The sequence below is a fragment of the Synchiropus splendidus genome, chromosome 12 (genome assembly GCF_027744825.2).
Source record: "Synchiropus splendidus isolate RoL2022-P1 chromosome 12, RoL_Sspl_1.0, whole genome shotgun sequence".
Taxonomy (NCBI): domain Eukaryota; kingdom Metazoa; phylum Chordata; class Actinopteri; order Syngnathiformes; family Callionymidae; genus Synchiropus; species Synchiropus splendidus.
In genome coordinates, this window is record NC_071345.1 from 8,342,172 (window position 1) to 8,357,547 (window position 15,376).

Below are 15,376 nucleotides of genomic sequence, written 5' to 3' on the forward strand. Positions count from 1 at the left end.
TTCAAACTGCAACACATAATTTGCAAAAAGAAGTACATACTTCCCACAACCATGAACAGGACTAAGTAGTGGTTAACAGACAAAGTTAGTATGTATGTATGATCGGGGAATAACACGTTCCTAGCAAACGCAAATCCTTCACATTTCACCTCACTAAAAACGCCTGAAATTTTCTTTGATGTTTACCTCAATAACTCATCCAGCAAGGCCTTACAGAATAGTTGAAAGAGAAACTTCCAGCCAAATGTACAGTAGCACAACAACCAAATCTTCTCCCCACCAAAAAACTGCATTTGAAAGAGCCTTGGGAACTTATTCCTAGTCTTCCCTATCCATGATCTTCCAGTCGTCACCATGAACTCACCAAGAGACTAAAAAGAGCACGCTCAGCAGATCAAAATCACACTAGTAACTGAGCAAAGACGCGAACCCCCTTCAATCTAACATCATGTGACCCAACTTAAAAGCAAATATTTCCACTAAACAACAAAGGAAAATGTAGTTATTTGAGCAACTTTAAGCTTTGATATATGTACCCTTAATGTATCATAACTTATGTTCAACAAAAAGTAATATCATACTTGTATTCTCTGAAGAGCAACGGAGACCTCTGCGACACTCTGCGGCACATCAAAGCACTTGGCGGTGCTGATTTTGGCGTTTACCAACCACTGCTGGAAGTCCCTGAGAGCAGCACGGAACCTCTGCTCCAACAAACGCTCCTTGTTCTGACATTCCCTGGATGAACGGAGACTGAGACTGGAGAGAGACAAAAAGAACACCTTAAAGACATTCAACAGGATTTCATGTCTTCCTTCCACGTGTGCACAAAAACAAAGACATGGAGGAGACGGAATGAGAAGAGGGCAGGTGGAGAAATGGAAAAGTGGGTGAAGTGGAAGCAATGAGCGTTGGGGGCATGGGGGATGGGGAGTGGGGTACACAGTATGAGGGGGTTGAGAGGCAACATATGACTGGGGCGAGAGTTCACACGGTGACACGACGGAGCCAGCGACAGATGACAGCTTGAGAAAGGGTGAGAAAAAGACGGCCTGGCATTCAGACAACGGGAGATCCTATGACATGTATTTAAACGTGGAGAGACTCAATTCTTTTCAGTGTTGTTAGTCAGGCTGCCATGCAAATAAAGTAAGTGATTCACCAATAAACTAGGGATTAAATAGAGACAACATCAGACACTACAATGCTTTCTGTATTGCATCATTTTAATTACTTAAATGTTGACTAAAACCTGGTCTTGACAAGATTGTTGTCATAATCTTTCCTGTCTCCTTTTTAGTGTAATTCAGAATATTTAGATTATTCAGATTGAACGATCTAAATTAATCTGTAGACCCAGCATGCATTTTACTTGCTCTAACTTTAGCTCTGCTATAATTTAGGTGACACACAGAAAACACACAGATTTCTAATGATTAATCGGGTCCCTCTGAGAACAGACACAAGTGTAGGAAGTCAACAATCTAATCCTTATTTAAATCTGTCCAGGTCTGTGGGGGTCTGAAGCCAAACCCACCTGACACTGAGCAACAGGCGAGGCTCACCCTGAAAAGTCACTGTTATCCATCACAGGATGACGTGCACAGACAGGCGGCTATTAACACTGACACACATGCCCATTAATAATTACAGAGACAGCGACACAGGAACCTGCATAAGTAATGAAAATCATGCCAGCACACGCACTATAGGATGATTTGTTTTACTTGGTTGGAAATGATCACATCAGGTACCATGACCTTGGGACTTCAAGAATAATTTGCCAGGTTGCTAATCAGTCATTGGTTTTGACTGAAATCGCCCAAACAAGCAATGAAATGCAGAGTAAAATTCCAAAGCATGAAGACAATATTAGAATTCCAGATTAGGGTCAGTCAGTACACTGTGAGAGCCAGTGCAGGATGTTATTAGCGTAGTAGCTTTATTTCACTGGGTTCCCAGGTTAATAATGGAAATGAAAGAATAAGGAGCGGTAACAGTGAAACAAGTGGAATAGAAGGTATTAAACAATGTATATTTAATAAGGACTTGTGATATTTGGCTGCATTTAAGTTTATGCCTCACAAGTGCATAATAAGTAGGTGAAATATATGAAAATCTACAATGTACAATCCAGCAGCATGAAGCATACAAAAGTCTTTATATAAACACTACGGATGTCAATGTGTGTGTATGGCCATCTGGACGACACATTCTCACACCACGTTTTTCAACCTTTACACGTGGTAGATGAACAAAGGCAACTGTTCTGAGATCATAAACCAAGTATTTATCTAAGTAATGCTTTGTGTGTTGGTCAATATTACAAAGTTGGAGAGGACTTTTCTCCTTTTTTTCAATCTATCAAGGATCAAGATATTTCTACTGGAGGATACAACATGAAAAATAAGCATGCATGTCTTATGAAGTCCCTCCCATTCGTCCAACAAACTTAAAACACTGCAAAAAAAGGTTAGATTACCTGAACCTAGCGGAACCGAATGGTGGATTACTCTATCTTCAAAATAATGCATAAATATTAGAAAAATAAAATTAACTAATCAACATGTAAAAAAAAGGCATGAGGTTTCATCGCTCAATAAAAATGTTCCAGTGTTAGTCTCCAGTCATTTTGAAATTTGACCTTGTTCTGAAACAATGACGGGCAGAATGGCAAACGTAAAAGCTCCCAGAATATTTGTGTTTGTGTTTTAATGACGCTACAAGAATCATCTAGATGACCTCAAAAGACTTGAAACAGCACTTGCTGTGATAGACAAAACTTGTGATTCCCTCTACACCTGTCGTTCCTGTCAATTCACGTCGTTCAAATTCTGCATAAGAAAGCAAATAATTCAGCCACATCGAACAGTAATTCAGTCAACATTACAGCCAGCTATGTTAATCTGGGATGGGTTGAGTGTTTGTCTGTGCTGCAGATGAGAAGAATATGAATGTTTGTGCGTGCACATTCTTTTGTACACGCTAGTCTTTTGAAAAGACATTGTATGGTGCGTTGACAAAAAAAGGCACTAAACGAACAAAGCCCCACTAATGTGCTCTACAGCTGCAATTAGAGCTCTGCACAAAGACCTGAGCAATGTGATGTATCAGCACCGAAGACAAAAACTGGTCCTTCAAATGTATCTAATCTCACTTGTAATTAAACTCACTCTTGCATAAAATGGGAGCTGGAGAACATGAACAGAATCTTGCCGAAATTTGGTTGTCTCTTGGCAACTAGTGGTTGTTTGTCACCTTTCACCTTTGTCTGGCTGACATATGTCTCAACTCTGCATGGAAGGAAGGCGTGGAAACAAAAATAAACCAGGACACAGGCATACTTTAGTGGGACATTTTCGACGTTCATTGGTCCTGAATTCTGCAGTGACATTAGGTTACATAACCTGAACTTGCACCTCTACACCTGTGTTTAACTGTTCTCATGTGAGCAGTGTTATCAAAGGTTTAAGACCATCATACTTCCTCTCCTCATCTTACCATAAACCGATCATAATTTGGTGATATTATAACTATGATTGTTACTCAAATATTTTAAATAGGTCATAAGACTTGAAAAAGAATCTGATTTACTAAGCAACCAGTTCAAAGGAGAAGGGTCCAGCTGCAGCGTGGCGTTTCCATCACAACACAAGAACGCCCATGTGGGGTGTTTCCATAGCGCCCAATTGACCTATCGTGTGTAGTTTTGTAAATGGGTACAACATTATCCTATCTTCCGGAACCTTAACCAGGAATAACAAAGCGCTCATTCAACCAGAGAATATGCAGGTTAATAGGCATAATATAACATAGCATTTGACTGTAACCCCAACCTCATCCTGGATGTAACCTGGATGCTTCACACTTGTTTAAAGGCCCAACAGTAACATGGTGTTGAATACAGCTGGGCCTCAAATCCCCACTCAACAAAGTGAAAAGTAAAAGCTTCGCTTCTGTGCTCTATGTTAATACATAGAACATTTTAAGCGTAATATTTAGAATTTAATAAAATGAAAAGGCTGTTATGTAATTCGTAAAGCTAATATCACAAGGTTTTGTAAAAGCATACACAGCATACAATAAAACAGCTGCCATGATTCACGAATTGTGTTGGCAGAGAGCCTAACCACAACTCATGAGTTGTCAAAGGTCTAGTAAACTTATCCAGTCACCCAAATGAAAACAAATTTTGTATCAACGTGGCATGAAAGTTGAATTCTGGAAGTGACAGTATAAAGTCATATTTTCCACCAGCACAGCTTGTGAGTAGAACAGGGCACATGAGCAGCAGTGGGGGATGCCATGCAGGTGTCTTCAAAGCCTTCCTTAATCCAGATAGAACTCCTGAACACCACCAAAAGTTGATCTATTGCTTGTGCAGTTATCTATTTGTTATTGATTTTATATATGTTCTATATATGTTCACAAACGTTCTAGCTATTTTGCCAACAGACAGATAAGCAAGACACCTCCCACATTTCATTTGAATTGTGTCAAGAGCTTCTCCTAATTTTCCAACGGTATGAAGTGCAGAATCTATGGTCAAACTTTGTGTATATTATCATTCAAATGGCCACTACTGAAGCCGACCTGCTGTAATAAACACAGTTTTAATATGCATTTATTTCAGCATAAAATTGCAGAATAATCTGAACAGTTGTCAAAGAAGACGCTCATATCGATCACAAAACGTTGCCATGTTACAGATTCACAGTCTGATGCAACAGGAGTCCACTCACCTGTTGTGTTGCTTGATGAGTGCAGTGACCCGGTCTGATTGTGAGCTCAAATCCCTGGAGTACCGCACCAGATCGTTCAGCTGACCTTTCAACTTCTCAGCCATGGGCTCCACACTCTGCAAGCCCTCCAGTATATCCTAAACAACACACAACAGACACCAGCTGGCTCAGTCGGTGCACGAGTGCAGGAGAAGACAAGCATCCACAGACTCTCCATGACAGCCCCTGATCTGTTCCCTCGTATCTACACTTTGACTTTGCAACAAACACACACAGAAACACATACTCACAGTGCTGCTTGTACAATGGCATTTCTGTTCTCCGAGGAGTATGGCAGGAAGGAGCTGTGAAAAACATTCTCCCGCTCTTCTCAGCCACACATTCTGCTCTCACACAGTCATGAAATCCTGCCCCATGAAATATGAACAATCTCTCTCCCGCTCGCTCGCTCCCTCTCTGACGTATGACGAATAAACAGTCCTCCCTCCCTCCCTCTATTCCTGTGCTCTCCTCTGCTACTTTCGCTTCCTCTCCTCTTCCCTCTTGGTCGTCGTCTCTCCTTCCACCCACTCCCACCACTTACTCCTCCTAACACATTTCCCTGCCTCTCACTCTCTCATGCACCCTCCCGGTGGAATTCAGCTGTCAGGGCTCGCAGATGCAGAACTGGTTCAAACGCACAAACGACCGTGTAACGAAAACAAGCCTGGACACCGGAAACAAGCGAGAGGAGGAGAGATAGGAGATGTGGAGGAGGGGGTTGACTCCTCCTATGAGATTTGACATCCCCAAATTGAGCGTGAGTGAAGAAAGGCATGGCTGAAGAAACATGGGGAGGAGAATGAAGATGATAGTGACCATACACACAGACTGCACAGTGCAAACATCCTGCGGCTGCTCGGAGCAGAGGAGGAGACGTAGCTGTAAAAACTCATCCACAGGCGAAGAAACACACAAATTAAAAAAGTGAATGTTTGGAAGGCGGAGATAGTGGAAAGAAAACAAACAAGAAAAGGGGGGCAGCTGGAGAAGAATGCGGAGCAAATGAGGGAAGCTGATGGGATTGTAACTGTCACTCCATCATCCCTGTAAAGCTGATTTAGAAACAAATCTATTTTCCGGATTAGGCAAGGTCATAATTACTGACAGGGAAGGCTGAATGAGTACGACGTATGTCTGTGGGGGCAGATATTCAGTCTTCCACCATCACTTTCTCCGGAAATTTACATACTCCATAGTAGCTTTACAAAACACCAAAATCCCAGATTAGTAGTTTTATTTTTTCATTTGACCATTGTGTGCAGATAAATAATTCATACAGTTGTTGGTACTGCACCTTAGCCAGCTGCCATCCTGCAACTGCCTCCTCTCCATTGGTGAGTCCTTCTGCTTTAATCAGCTCCTGGCTCCACCCCCGCAGACGTACGTCCAGCTCTTTTAATTCCTCGTCCAAGCGGGCGGTTAGTTTGTCATATTCCTCTTCTGAGGCTGCAGCAGCAGCAAGTGCTCCCTCCAGTCCATCTCTGGCCCTTAAGGCTGCTCCCTCCCATTGCTCAAGAGCCTGAGACAGTGCCCCCAGCTGACGGTCCATGGCCTCACAGCCGCCTGCTGCAGTGTGCTCGGCAGTGGACGCTGCACTCCGTCGGACCCGACTGAGGCGCTCTCTGCCTTCCAGTAGCCGGCACTCCACACGCTCCTGATGAGACAGCGCAGGAGACAAAGTTGCTACGGAAACTGCTGCTACAGAAACTGACGGTTGATTCTATTTAAAGAATGCATCGACTGCTACCTCTGTTTTTATCTTGATATGTCTTTGATCCTCTGCCTTTGCAGCCTCGGTTGTGATGTTTTTATACTCTACAATTCCGAGTGTTTTTCCATCCTCATTCTCCATTTTTTGTCTCTACATCTCAATTCTGGGTGTCAGAGACAGTATAATATGCATGGGCTGTGAGTGTGACCTGCCTCCTGTGTTAATGAAGCCAAAGGTAACACTCCTGTCTAGCATTTTTAAGCTCAAACTGTGTCAAAAAATGTTAATCCTTTTTGACTAGAAAATGTTCTCCTTGCATATAACTGTGTTTGACACCGAAAAGTATAAAAAAAAATGTTGTTAAAAATCAAGGAAAGCAAGAGAGCATGAAAAAAGTCTAAATAAACATCTCCTTCAAACAGATGAAAGCCTTACATTCAATGACAGATTCTAATAAACCTCCTTAAAAGCAAAATTCACTTGCAACAGAACTCTTGCATGCATGCAAACCCATCAAACTGTGCCAGTGTTGTGGTACAGCAGACTTGTTTTTTCAGTGGAAACATGTTTTTCACAAAAACAGAACAGTTGAGTTCTTTTAGCAAATTACGATGTAGTGCAGGAAATAAAAGCCAAAGAAAGCCTCAAATTGTTCTTCTGCAGACCGTTATCTATAAAGCGGATGGGGTCAACAAGTCCAAGACGATCCCGAGTCAATTATTTACCCCTGTATTTCAAAGGCGCAGCTGTGGATTAATGGGAAGTCATACCATGTGATTACAAAATGACTCACCCTCACTTCTGACAACTTCTTCTGGATGCATCCAGAGTCCCCAGATGTATCAGACCAGTGCTGCAGCTCCTCCCCAGCAGCCATCAGCCAATCAGTGAGCTCCCGGATTGCTTCCAAGTAATCCTGGTGCTCCAGCACGACAGTCTGAGCCAGGTGGACTCTCTCCTACACGTTCCATATGCACGAAAGGTTAATTAGTGTCCTGTCATTAAATAACATTGAGAAAAGTGAGACGTCTTTCCTCACCTCCACTAAAGCAGTGAGCTCATCAAACTGCACTTGCAGCTGAGTGCGAGCCCCGTGGTTGAAGCCAGAATCTCCTGTTTTCTTGAAGAGTTCTCTAGCTTTCTCTTCAAGACTGGTGAGTCCCACTTGGTGATCTTCGAGGTCAGCCAGCAAGGCTCTAAGCTTCTCCAACTGGGCCGCCTTCTCTCTGGGCCCTGGCTGAGGGGTGAGCGGAGCACGAACCTCCCTCTCTACAGCCTCCATCCAGGCACTCATCTGGGCTGCACTGTCAAGGTAACCACCCCACTGTGAGACGGTCCACTCTAGACGACTGGAGGAAGACAAGATATTCACATGTAAGTCATAGGCATGTTTAAGTGCAATTAGGTTTCGACATGACCCAGAATTCCCTGCCATAAATGAGTAAGGAACAAAATTAAAACTAAAGTGGTCTGCCTTCTGGTTATTTTTTGGCTGTGGGAGAGTGAATTACATTTCATTGGGCTGAGGCTTTTATCCAAAGTGACTTGCATTATGTGCTGTCAACTGTAAAGGACAAGACCCAGAACAACATGAACCAAGTCTGTAGATTCAAACTATAGACTGCTACAATGTTTAGGAGCAAGCCCTTAACCTCTGCTTTGGCTTTTCAATTTTAAAGCCAATATTAAAGCGCCCTCACTCTTGAACTACACTTCAGGTAAAAATTCCTCACACAAACCATTTAGTGCTTTAGTTTATACATGATTCAGTAGCTGCAGCAGACATTCTGAGTGTCACATAATATATTCCCACCTCAGGCATAAATCTAGGAGAATATTGTCTCTTATATTAGATGCCATTTTTCATAAAGCATTTTCATACATAGACAAAATGCACTATATTTGCAAAATTAAGACTTAAATTTTCAAAATGTATCAAGATAATAAAAAACCTTTTGCCTATCTGCAAGATGAGATGGTAACATTAAAAGACAAAAAGATTGAAGGACCCTACGATCCAACCACCAAAAAGAACAAATAAATGATTGGTGAGTGAACTCGCCTGCTTAAGACCATGGCTCCAGCAATGATTTCAGTTTTTGAGTGATGTCTTCTGCTGTTGATCATGTCAAAAATTACGAAAGACATAGCGTCTTGGTAAGAGTTGGAACACGTATGAGAAGGTACTGTATGTCCAACTGGTGGACGGAATTAAAATACTTTCAATATAATACATCAATATCAATATTTCAAAATGTGAGGCAAAAGGTTATTTTGTGGAGAGCTACAGGAAGGCTCTGATGGTTCCATAAATGTAGTCAGAAACTGGATCGATGCTCCCATCCCTTCATATCAAGTGGTTTTCACCCACCTGGACAGCGATATACACCCACAATTTCCAAGACCATCTGTTACCTCCACATGGACAAATAGCACCGATACCCGCACACTCACACCCACCACCCCTTCAGCTGCAAACCCACCCAGACACACCCCATGCGACAACCACTGTTTGCCATCCACCATTTAGTCCCTAATGAGATCATTTTTTCGAGGAGGGGCCGTAATTGCTCGATTAAACACACACTGAGGCATGTGTGCCCTGCAAGCACCTACACATATCAATCAAAGCAACAAAAACTGACAAATACTCGTCATTATGTACTTAACCTAATGGTAATTAATTACGCTGGAACATGAATCAATCATGATGAAAATAACCTCTTCCCAAGAGGGAGGGTTTTTGGCACCCAGGTTAAACGGTCTCAGGGACAGAAGGACGCATTAGCCGGGAAGAACGGATTATAAATGGGCTTCTGTACCTGTGACAACTCATGGCAGTGACCAGCAGTGTCGCCCAGGCGTCTGCGACCTCCTGCAGCTGGGAGCGGACCACTTCCTTCCCCGCGGCTCCGTAGCTGCGCAGCGCCAGCTCGCCCTTACCCATGGCCATGTTCAGTTTGACCTCCCCTTCTCCCTTCAAAAGGAGGATATCCTGCACAAACACAGACAGGTAAACAGCACAATTCTAATTTTAGGTTCAGTCAAGTCAAACTGCCCCCTCTTGTGTTAAGTAGAGAAACTGTAGTAAATGAGAAACGGATAATGTAGAAACATTTCTGCCTTTATATCATATTCACTTACATAATTTAAAACAATGAAATAGTATTAATATATTATATAATGTAATGGCAAAATTACACTTTATAATTTTTTTTCTTTAAATCGGCTTCTTTTGCTGCTTAAGTACATGTTGGTTACTGTAAGTAGTTACTGTAAGTCTTCCTTTATTCTTTCTCCCCAGGCAACTGTCACAGTATGTAATGGCTTATTTGGAAATGTAACTGTCCAGCCCTACAAAAAGTGCTACATTAAAATGTGTAATCATTTCATCACTGTCCTGCTGCAGGTGATTGAACATAAATTCAGTACCTGTACGGTTTCCAGCCTCTGCTCCAACTCCTCTTTAGTCCCCATGGTACTGTCCACCGTGCCCAATCGCTCCTGGATCTCCTCGAGCCAGGCCCACACCCCTTGTAGCGTCTCCCCAAAAGCCTGGCACTCCTGACAGGCTCTGAGCTTCTCCCTGGCTGCCTTCAGCAAAGTCTGGTGTTCCATTTGAAGCTGGCCAGTTACTCTGACCTCATCACCTGTCCCTCGTCCTGCTTCTGCCAGAGACTGAGCCTCCTGGCTGACCCGCTCAATGGAGCCACTAAAATAAATACATTTTATTGCCTCACAATGCAAACTATGCAGATAAATAACGTAGCCATCACCGACACAAGGACTCACCGTCTCGATATCAACTCCTTATAAAGGTTGTCTACTCTCTCCAGCTCTTCTGCAACATCAGACGATCGCTCATCATCTTCGCCCAGATCTGGCTCCCGCTTGAGATCAAGTTCCTTTTGTTTAAGCCACTCTCTTAATTCGTCTATGACTGTAACAGAACTGGGGAACAGCATGTTCTTATTTAGTTGGCAAGTAATTTGAATGAATTTCACACATGACTGGTGATGACTTACCTCTTCAGAAATGCAACAGCTTCTTCTAAGTCTTGCTGTCTTTGGGAACAGTCACTCAAAAAGTCTTTCCACGCTTGCTGACAGGAACAAAGCTTCTCTTGAATCTGTGTTGCTTCAGCTTTTGAGAGATGGGATTGTAGCCTCTCGGCTTCCTCACACAGTAGAGAGAGACGCGCCTCAGCCTCAGATATCCGCTCGGTTGACACCTGTAGCTAGAGCAGAGAAAAAAGACAAAATTAGGAACCACCTCTCTTTAAAACATATCAACCAATTTAGTTAAAATGCATTCAGTGTTTGCCACAATGTTCAGCAGAAGTACCTCCAATCTTTGCAACTTTGCCTTAAGTACAGTAACGTCTCCAGATTGACTGGAACATTCTTTCAGTTGTAATGTCAGATTCTCCATCCAAGAGTGGAAATCTTGAACAAGGCCTGTTTGGAAGACAAGAATGATTTAAAACAAATACAGAACTTAAAAAGCAAAGGAGGCTTTAGAAAAGAGCAACAGATGCACTGATGCAGTCGGGGTGTGTCCACACTGCCTCAGCACCATGTTGCCCAGGCAACAAGCCCAAAATGAGTCCCACAAGAACTGATGTGACAAGAGAAACATTACTCTCCGAGGCACAGGTGTGTGTCTGAGCAATGGGAGTGCACTGGTGAGATTGTGTGTCAGCGTTGTGTGGGTTTATGACCGCAATTTGAGGGCGCTCCGGGGGGAAATGACTAAATCTGCTGCGGTGCTAACATGGACAAATGACATGCATCATTTTGCCGTTCACCATTTTATTGAGTGATTACGGGACCCAAAGTGCTTTCACCCCTAAAAAAAAATTACATAATTGGAGTGACTTGCCTGTTCCAAGAAATTTGTAAATTCATAATTGACAAACAAAAACATGTGCTTTGTGTGAAATATTCAAGCTGTGTAATTGCCTGGCAAAATATTTAGAAACAAGATGATAGTTTAGTGTATTCAATTTGTAAGACGTAATAGAAATTTGTGACCTTTTACCAGCATTAAAAACAGATTATAGTTGCAGGCTGTTGTAGGAAATGTGTTTATCTCTATTTATTTTCATGAAAACATGACCTTGACTTGTGTCAATAAAATAATGGTATTGAAACTTATTCACATAATTGTTGTGTTCTAATAATGACACAATACACTAGTATTGTATTGTATTGTATTATAGTACACTAAGTATTGGTTGATGGTTAAAAAAAAAACTTCATCCCTTCAGGAGTAAAACAGAGATAAAAGCCCACACCGTTGAAATGAAGCTTCAGCCCATCCTGCAGATTTCCCCTCATCTTGGTGCAGCACTGAGCAACAGCCTCTGTACGTTTGGCGATGGATGTAAGGTTAGAAGAGAGGTGAGACAATTCTTCAGAGGGATGGGATCTACAGAGGGAGTTCAGAACTTCTCGAGCCGAGTCCATGTCTGCTCTTTGGTGCTGGACCACAGATTGAAGATCCTGTCACAGATTTTTTATAATCAAACACTGAAATTGAGTTGAGTCTTATCGACACAGGCATTATCTGATGGCATGGTTCTGAGTTGAGTCTTGGATCGACTTGATATAGTTTTTAATTTTTAATTTAAAATTTTAATTTTTTTAAACTGTGTGCAAATCATGAAAATTCCCAACTAAATACTGAAACCGCATTGGATTGTGGCAGAGGAAACCAAGAACAAACTCAATAAAATATAAAAAATTAATAAATCAAGCGCATCCTCTCTGTGCATTTATTAACATGTACTTCAGCGCCTTGGCACATTTTTGACTCACCTTCACTGCAACAATGTCTTCAGGCAAAGTAGCACCACTGAGTTTGGACAAGGAACCCTCAACTTCCTCAAGTCGCTTGGCCATGAGAGACACGAGGTCTTCCAGCTGCTGTTTTTGGAAACTGAAGTAGGTCAGAGTATGTTTGGCCTGGTTGTACACTTCCTGTGCATGGGCCATTTTTCTCATCATGTCAGACTCCAAGACCTGCGTGATCAGAAACAGATTATGTTAAACACCCATTGTGAGAATCTTTTTTCATTCATTTCACAGGTGATCTGGAAAGATACATTTTACAACTTTGAGACTTGTCTTTATTTATTTAATGTCAGATTGTCTCTATTTGTTAAAATTTCCCGGCTCCATGCTCCAATGCTATATAAAGTATAGCTTTAGATTTGTTTAGATAAATATTAGGGAATCGGTCAGAGAGAACAGATATAGTTTCATAGTTTTCTTTCTATATGCACCAACACTGTTCAATGCGATTGTTTAGTCTTGTTATCGGTACGAGATTTTTTTACATCACCTGCATTTGCAAAGGGGTCTCAGACAGTTTGGCTTGCTCCTTTAACATCAACACTCTCTCCTGTAGAGCATCCATCACTCTCTCCTTCCTTTCTGCCTCTCCCTGTAGATCGAAGGACCTTTCAATTATCTCACATTAAGTGTGAACTGGTTGGGAATATTACAGCAGCAACATGATTTATACTCATTTGCCCTCTGGGACAATAAAATTCCACCAACTCTTTCATTTACACAGCACGCTGACCTGGAAGGCGGCCAGACGAGCCTGTATCTTCTCCATGTCGCTGAGATTGGTGACTTTCTCGGTGAGATCAGCGATGGCAGTGGCGGTCCATTGGTTGATATCCTGCTCTGTAACCTGGAGGTCGTCCCATAAACACACACAGTAGCCCAGCCTCTCCTTGTTGGTCAGTAGTTTTTCCGAGATCTGAAACAAAAATTGATTGCATGAACAGGTGGAACTCTCCTCATTTTTTTCCATTTTCTCCTTTGTCTCGTGGTAATTACACGCTTAAATACAAGATGGGAGAAAAGGGAGAGTTGATTGACTTGACAGATGTGGGGGATGTGATGTGAAAGAGATGCAGATAACACGTCTAGACTTGTTTATCTTTTCGTCTCATTTGTGACAGCCTGGTCGCTAAATCTCACTTGAGAAGGAAAAGAAAAAAAAGCGATAGAAGTGTTGGTGTGTGAATTGTCTTAATTCACAGTTATAAGAAAACATTTAAACCATTTTTAAAACTCTACTAACGTTAATTTTCTCATCTTTGTGAGGCTGTTGCTGGGCTGTGGATGATTCACAGCGAGTCAGGTTATTATAGGAGGTTATGGAATGTATATCATGAGCAAAATGACATGTGAAGACAGACTAATTCGCAGTGCAGCAACCCATGACAGTGAAGAAGGGTAAAGACCTACTGCTACAAGGACACAGCAATAAATAACACAGCAGTTAAGTGCAACACCGACCTCCAACCACTGCTCCTTCAACGATTCCATGTCCTTTTGGATGGAGCTTGTATCACAGTTGGGAATCTTCTCCAGCTCTCTGTGGAGGGCCTCTCCAGCTCTGATCAGCTGCTCCATGTCCTCCTGCTTCTCTCTCTGCTCCAATAGCAGCATCTGATGCTGCAGACACACACACTCAGTACATACTGTATTGTCAAAGCAAAATAGAAGGCCAAATTAACAACTAAATATTTAATCAAAGACAGAGTTACAGGGCGAGGTCATATCTTCATGGCATCAATGTTAAATCAGTGAAATGACCAAGTGACATTCTCTTTGAGCATGGAAGTAAAGTCTTCCCTGCTATCGTGTAAGATCATGATATAGATCTGGCCATCTAATATTGTCATACTTACACGGTTGAACAACCGTTTGGCCTCTTCAGCATCATGATTATGATCCAACAGGTTGTTGGTGACAGCATACGCTTCCTCTACAATGCCACTGAGGACTGACATCAGTGGGTGGACCTTGCGGAGGAGATCAATAACAGCTCTGCTTTGCTCTTGCCTGCATCAAAAGAGTTATATGAAAGCAGAGAACAAACATTTCCTCTTAGGACTTCTCAGATCTGAATCTTAGCCCTCACCTGCTGAGGATTAGAACCTTAATGTTCTCCCATTCAGCGTTCACCAGAGCTACCTCTCTGAGAGCTTCCCCAGCCAGTTCACTGTCTCTCTGAGCTAGCTCACTGCCCTTCTCCTGTAACCACTGCTGGGAGGGCAGCAAAGCCTGCAGTTCATCCTCCAACTGGACGAAGAAGCGTAATCTGATGGTAAAAAGTCGGAAATAGGTGCTTGATTAAATTTAAATTTGATTTTGAACAGCTTCCAGTGTGGGAAACACAATAGACATTATTTCAAATGGTTTTTGTCTTGACATTATTGAGTTAAGTACCTGTTTTGAAAAGCCGGAACGGATGTTTCTTTGACAATTGCTTGATTGTTTTCATCCTGCAGTTTCCTCAGATTACCCATCATCTCCTCTTTCTTGCTCCTGAAGGAGTTCCACAACGCTCCCAGAGCATCTGCTTCACTCTGCCTCCAACCAATGCGTTTTTGCAGCTCTTCCAAAGTCACCAGGAGGGCCACTGCAAGTCCCCTACATGAGGTGTTGCTCTCATTTTTAGATCCACACAATTGAAGATGAGCCTTGCTGAGCCGCCCATCCATCCCGACAGCCTCTGCTTCAAGCATGGCCACGTCTTTTGAAATGGTAACAAGTCCATTACGCAGTTCTTCTGCTTTGGATCGATCCCAGCTGCCTCTTACTTCCAAGGCCTCTTGCAGCCAGCGAACTGACTCAGAAGCCTGTCGCTCCTTCTCCAAAAATGTCCTTAACTCACTCACACACTCTTTACGCAGGAGCAGGAGACGCTGAGATTCGTTTAAAGGTTGTAAACAATCCTCCCTCCAGGCACAGAGCTGCTGCTGGGCTTCTGCAGTTGAGCACTGAAGCAGTAAAGCCTCTCTCTCCTGGAGTGATTCCCTCAGCGCTGCATGAGCTTGAAGCTTTGACTCGTGCTC

The 15,376-nt window shown here is 42.5% G+C and overlaps 1 protein-coding gene across 12 annotated transcripts in view; it reads right to left on the reverse strand.

Moving 5' to 3' along the window:
• syne1a (spectrin repeat containing, nuclear envelope 1a) overlaps positions 1-15,376 on the reverse strand; it is a 111,551-nt gene that overhangs the window by 51,845 nt on the left and 44,330 nt on the right. For 7 of the 12 annotated variants that reach the window (XM_053880198.1, XM_053880201.1, XM_053880194.1 and 4 more), the window contains 18 exons: positions 14,748-15,376; positions 14,440-14,619; positions 14,207-14,360; positions 13,812-13,970; positions 13,084-13,266; positions 12,841-12,942; positions 12,315-12,518; positions 11,792-11,999; positions 10,840-10,952; positions 10,521-10,732; positions 10,288-10,446; positions 9,928-10,207; positions 9,318-9,490; positions 7,535-7,844; positions 7,289-7,453; positions 6,079-6,438; positions 4,743-4,879; positions 582-759 (listed from right to left, as the gene is read on the reverse strand). In XM_053880198.1, the coding sequence (XP_053736173.1) occupies positions 582-759; positions 4,743-4,879; positions 6,079-6,438; positions 7,289-7,453; positions 7,535-7,844; positions 9,318-9,490; positions 9,928-10,207; positions 10,288-10,446; positions 10,521-10,732; positions 10,840-10,952; positions 11,792-11,999; positions 12,315-12,518; positions 12,841-12,942; positions 13,084-13,266; positions 13,812-13,970; positions 14,207-14,360; positions 14,440-14,619; positions 14,748-15,376 (3,906 nt within the window). The other 5 variants (XM_053880199.1, XM_053880203.1, XM_053880204.1 and 2 more) reach the window with 5 other exon arrangements.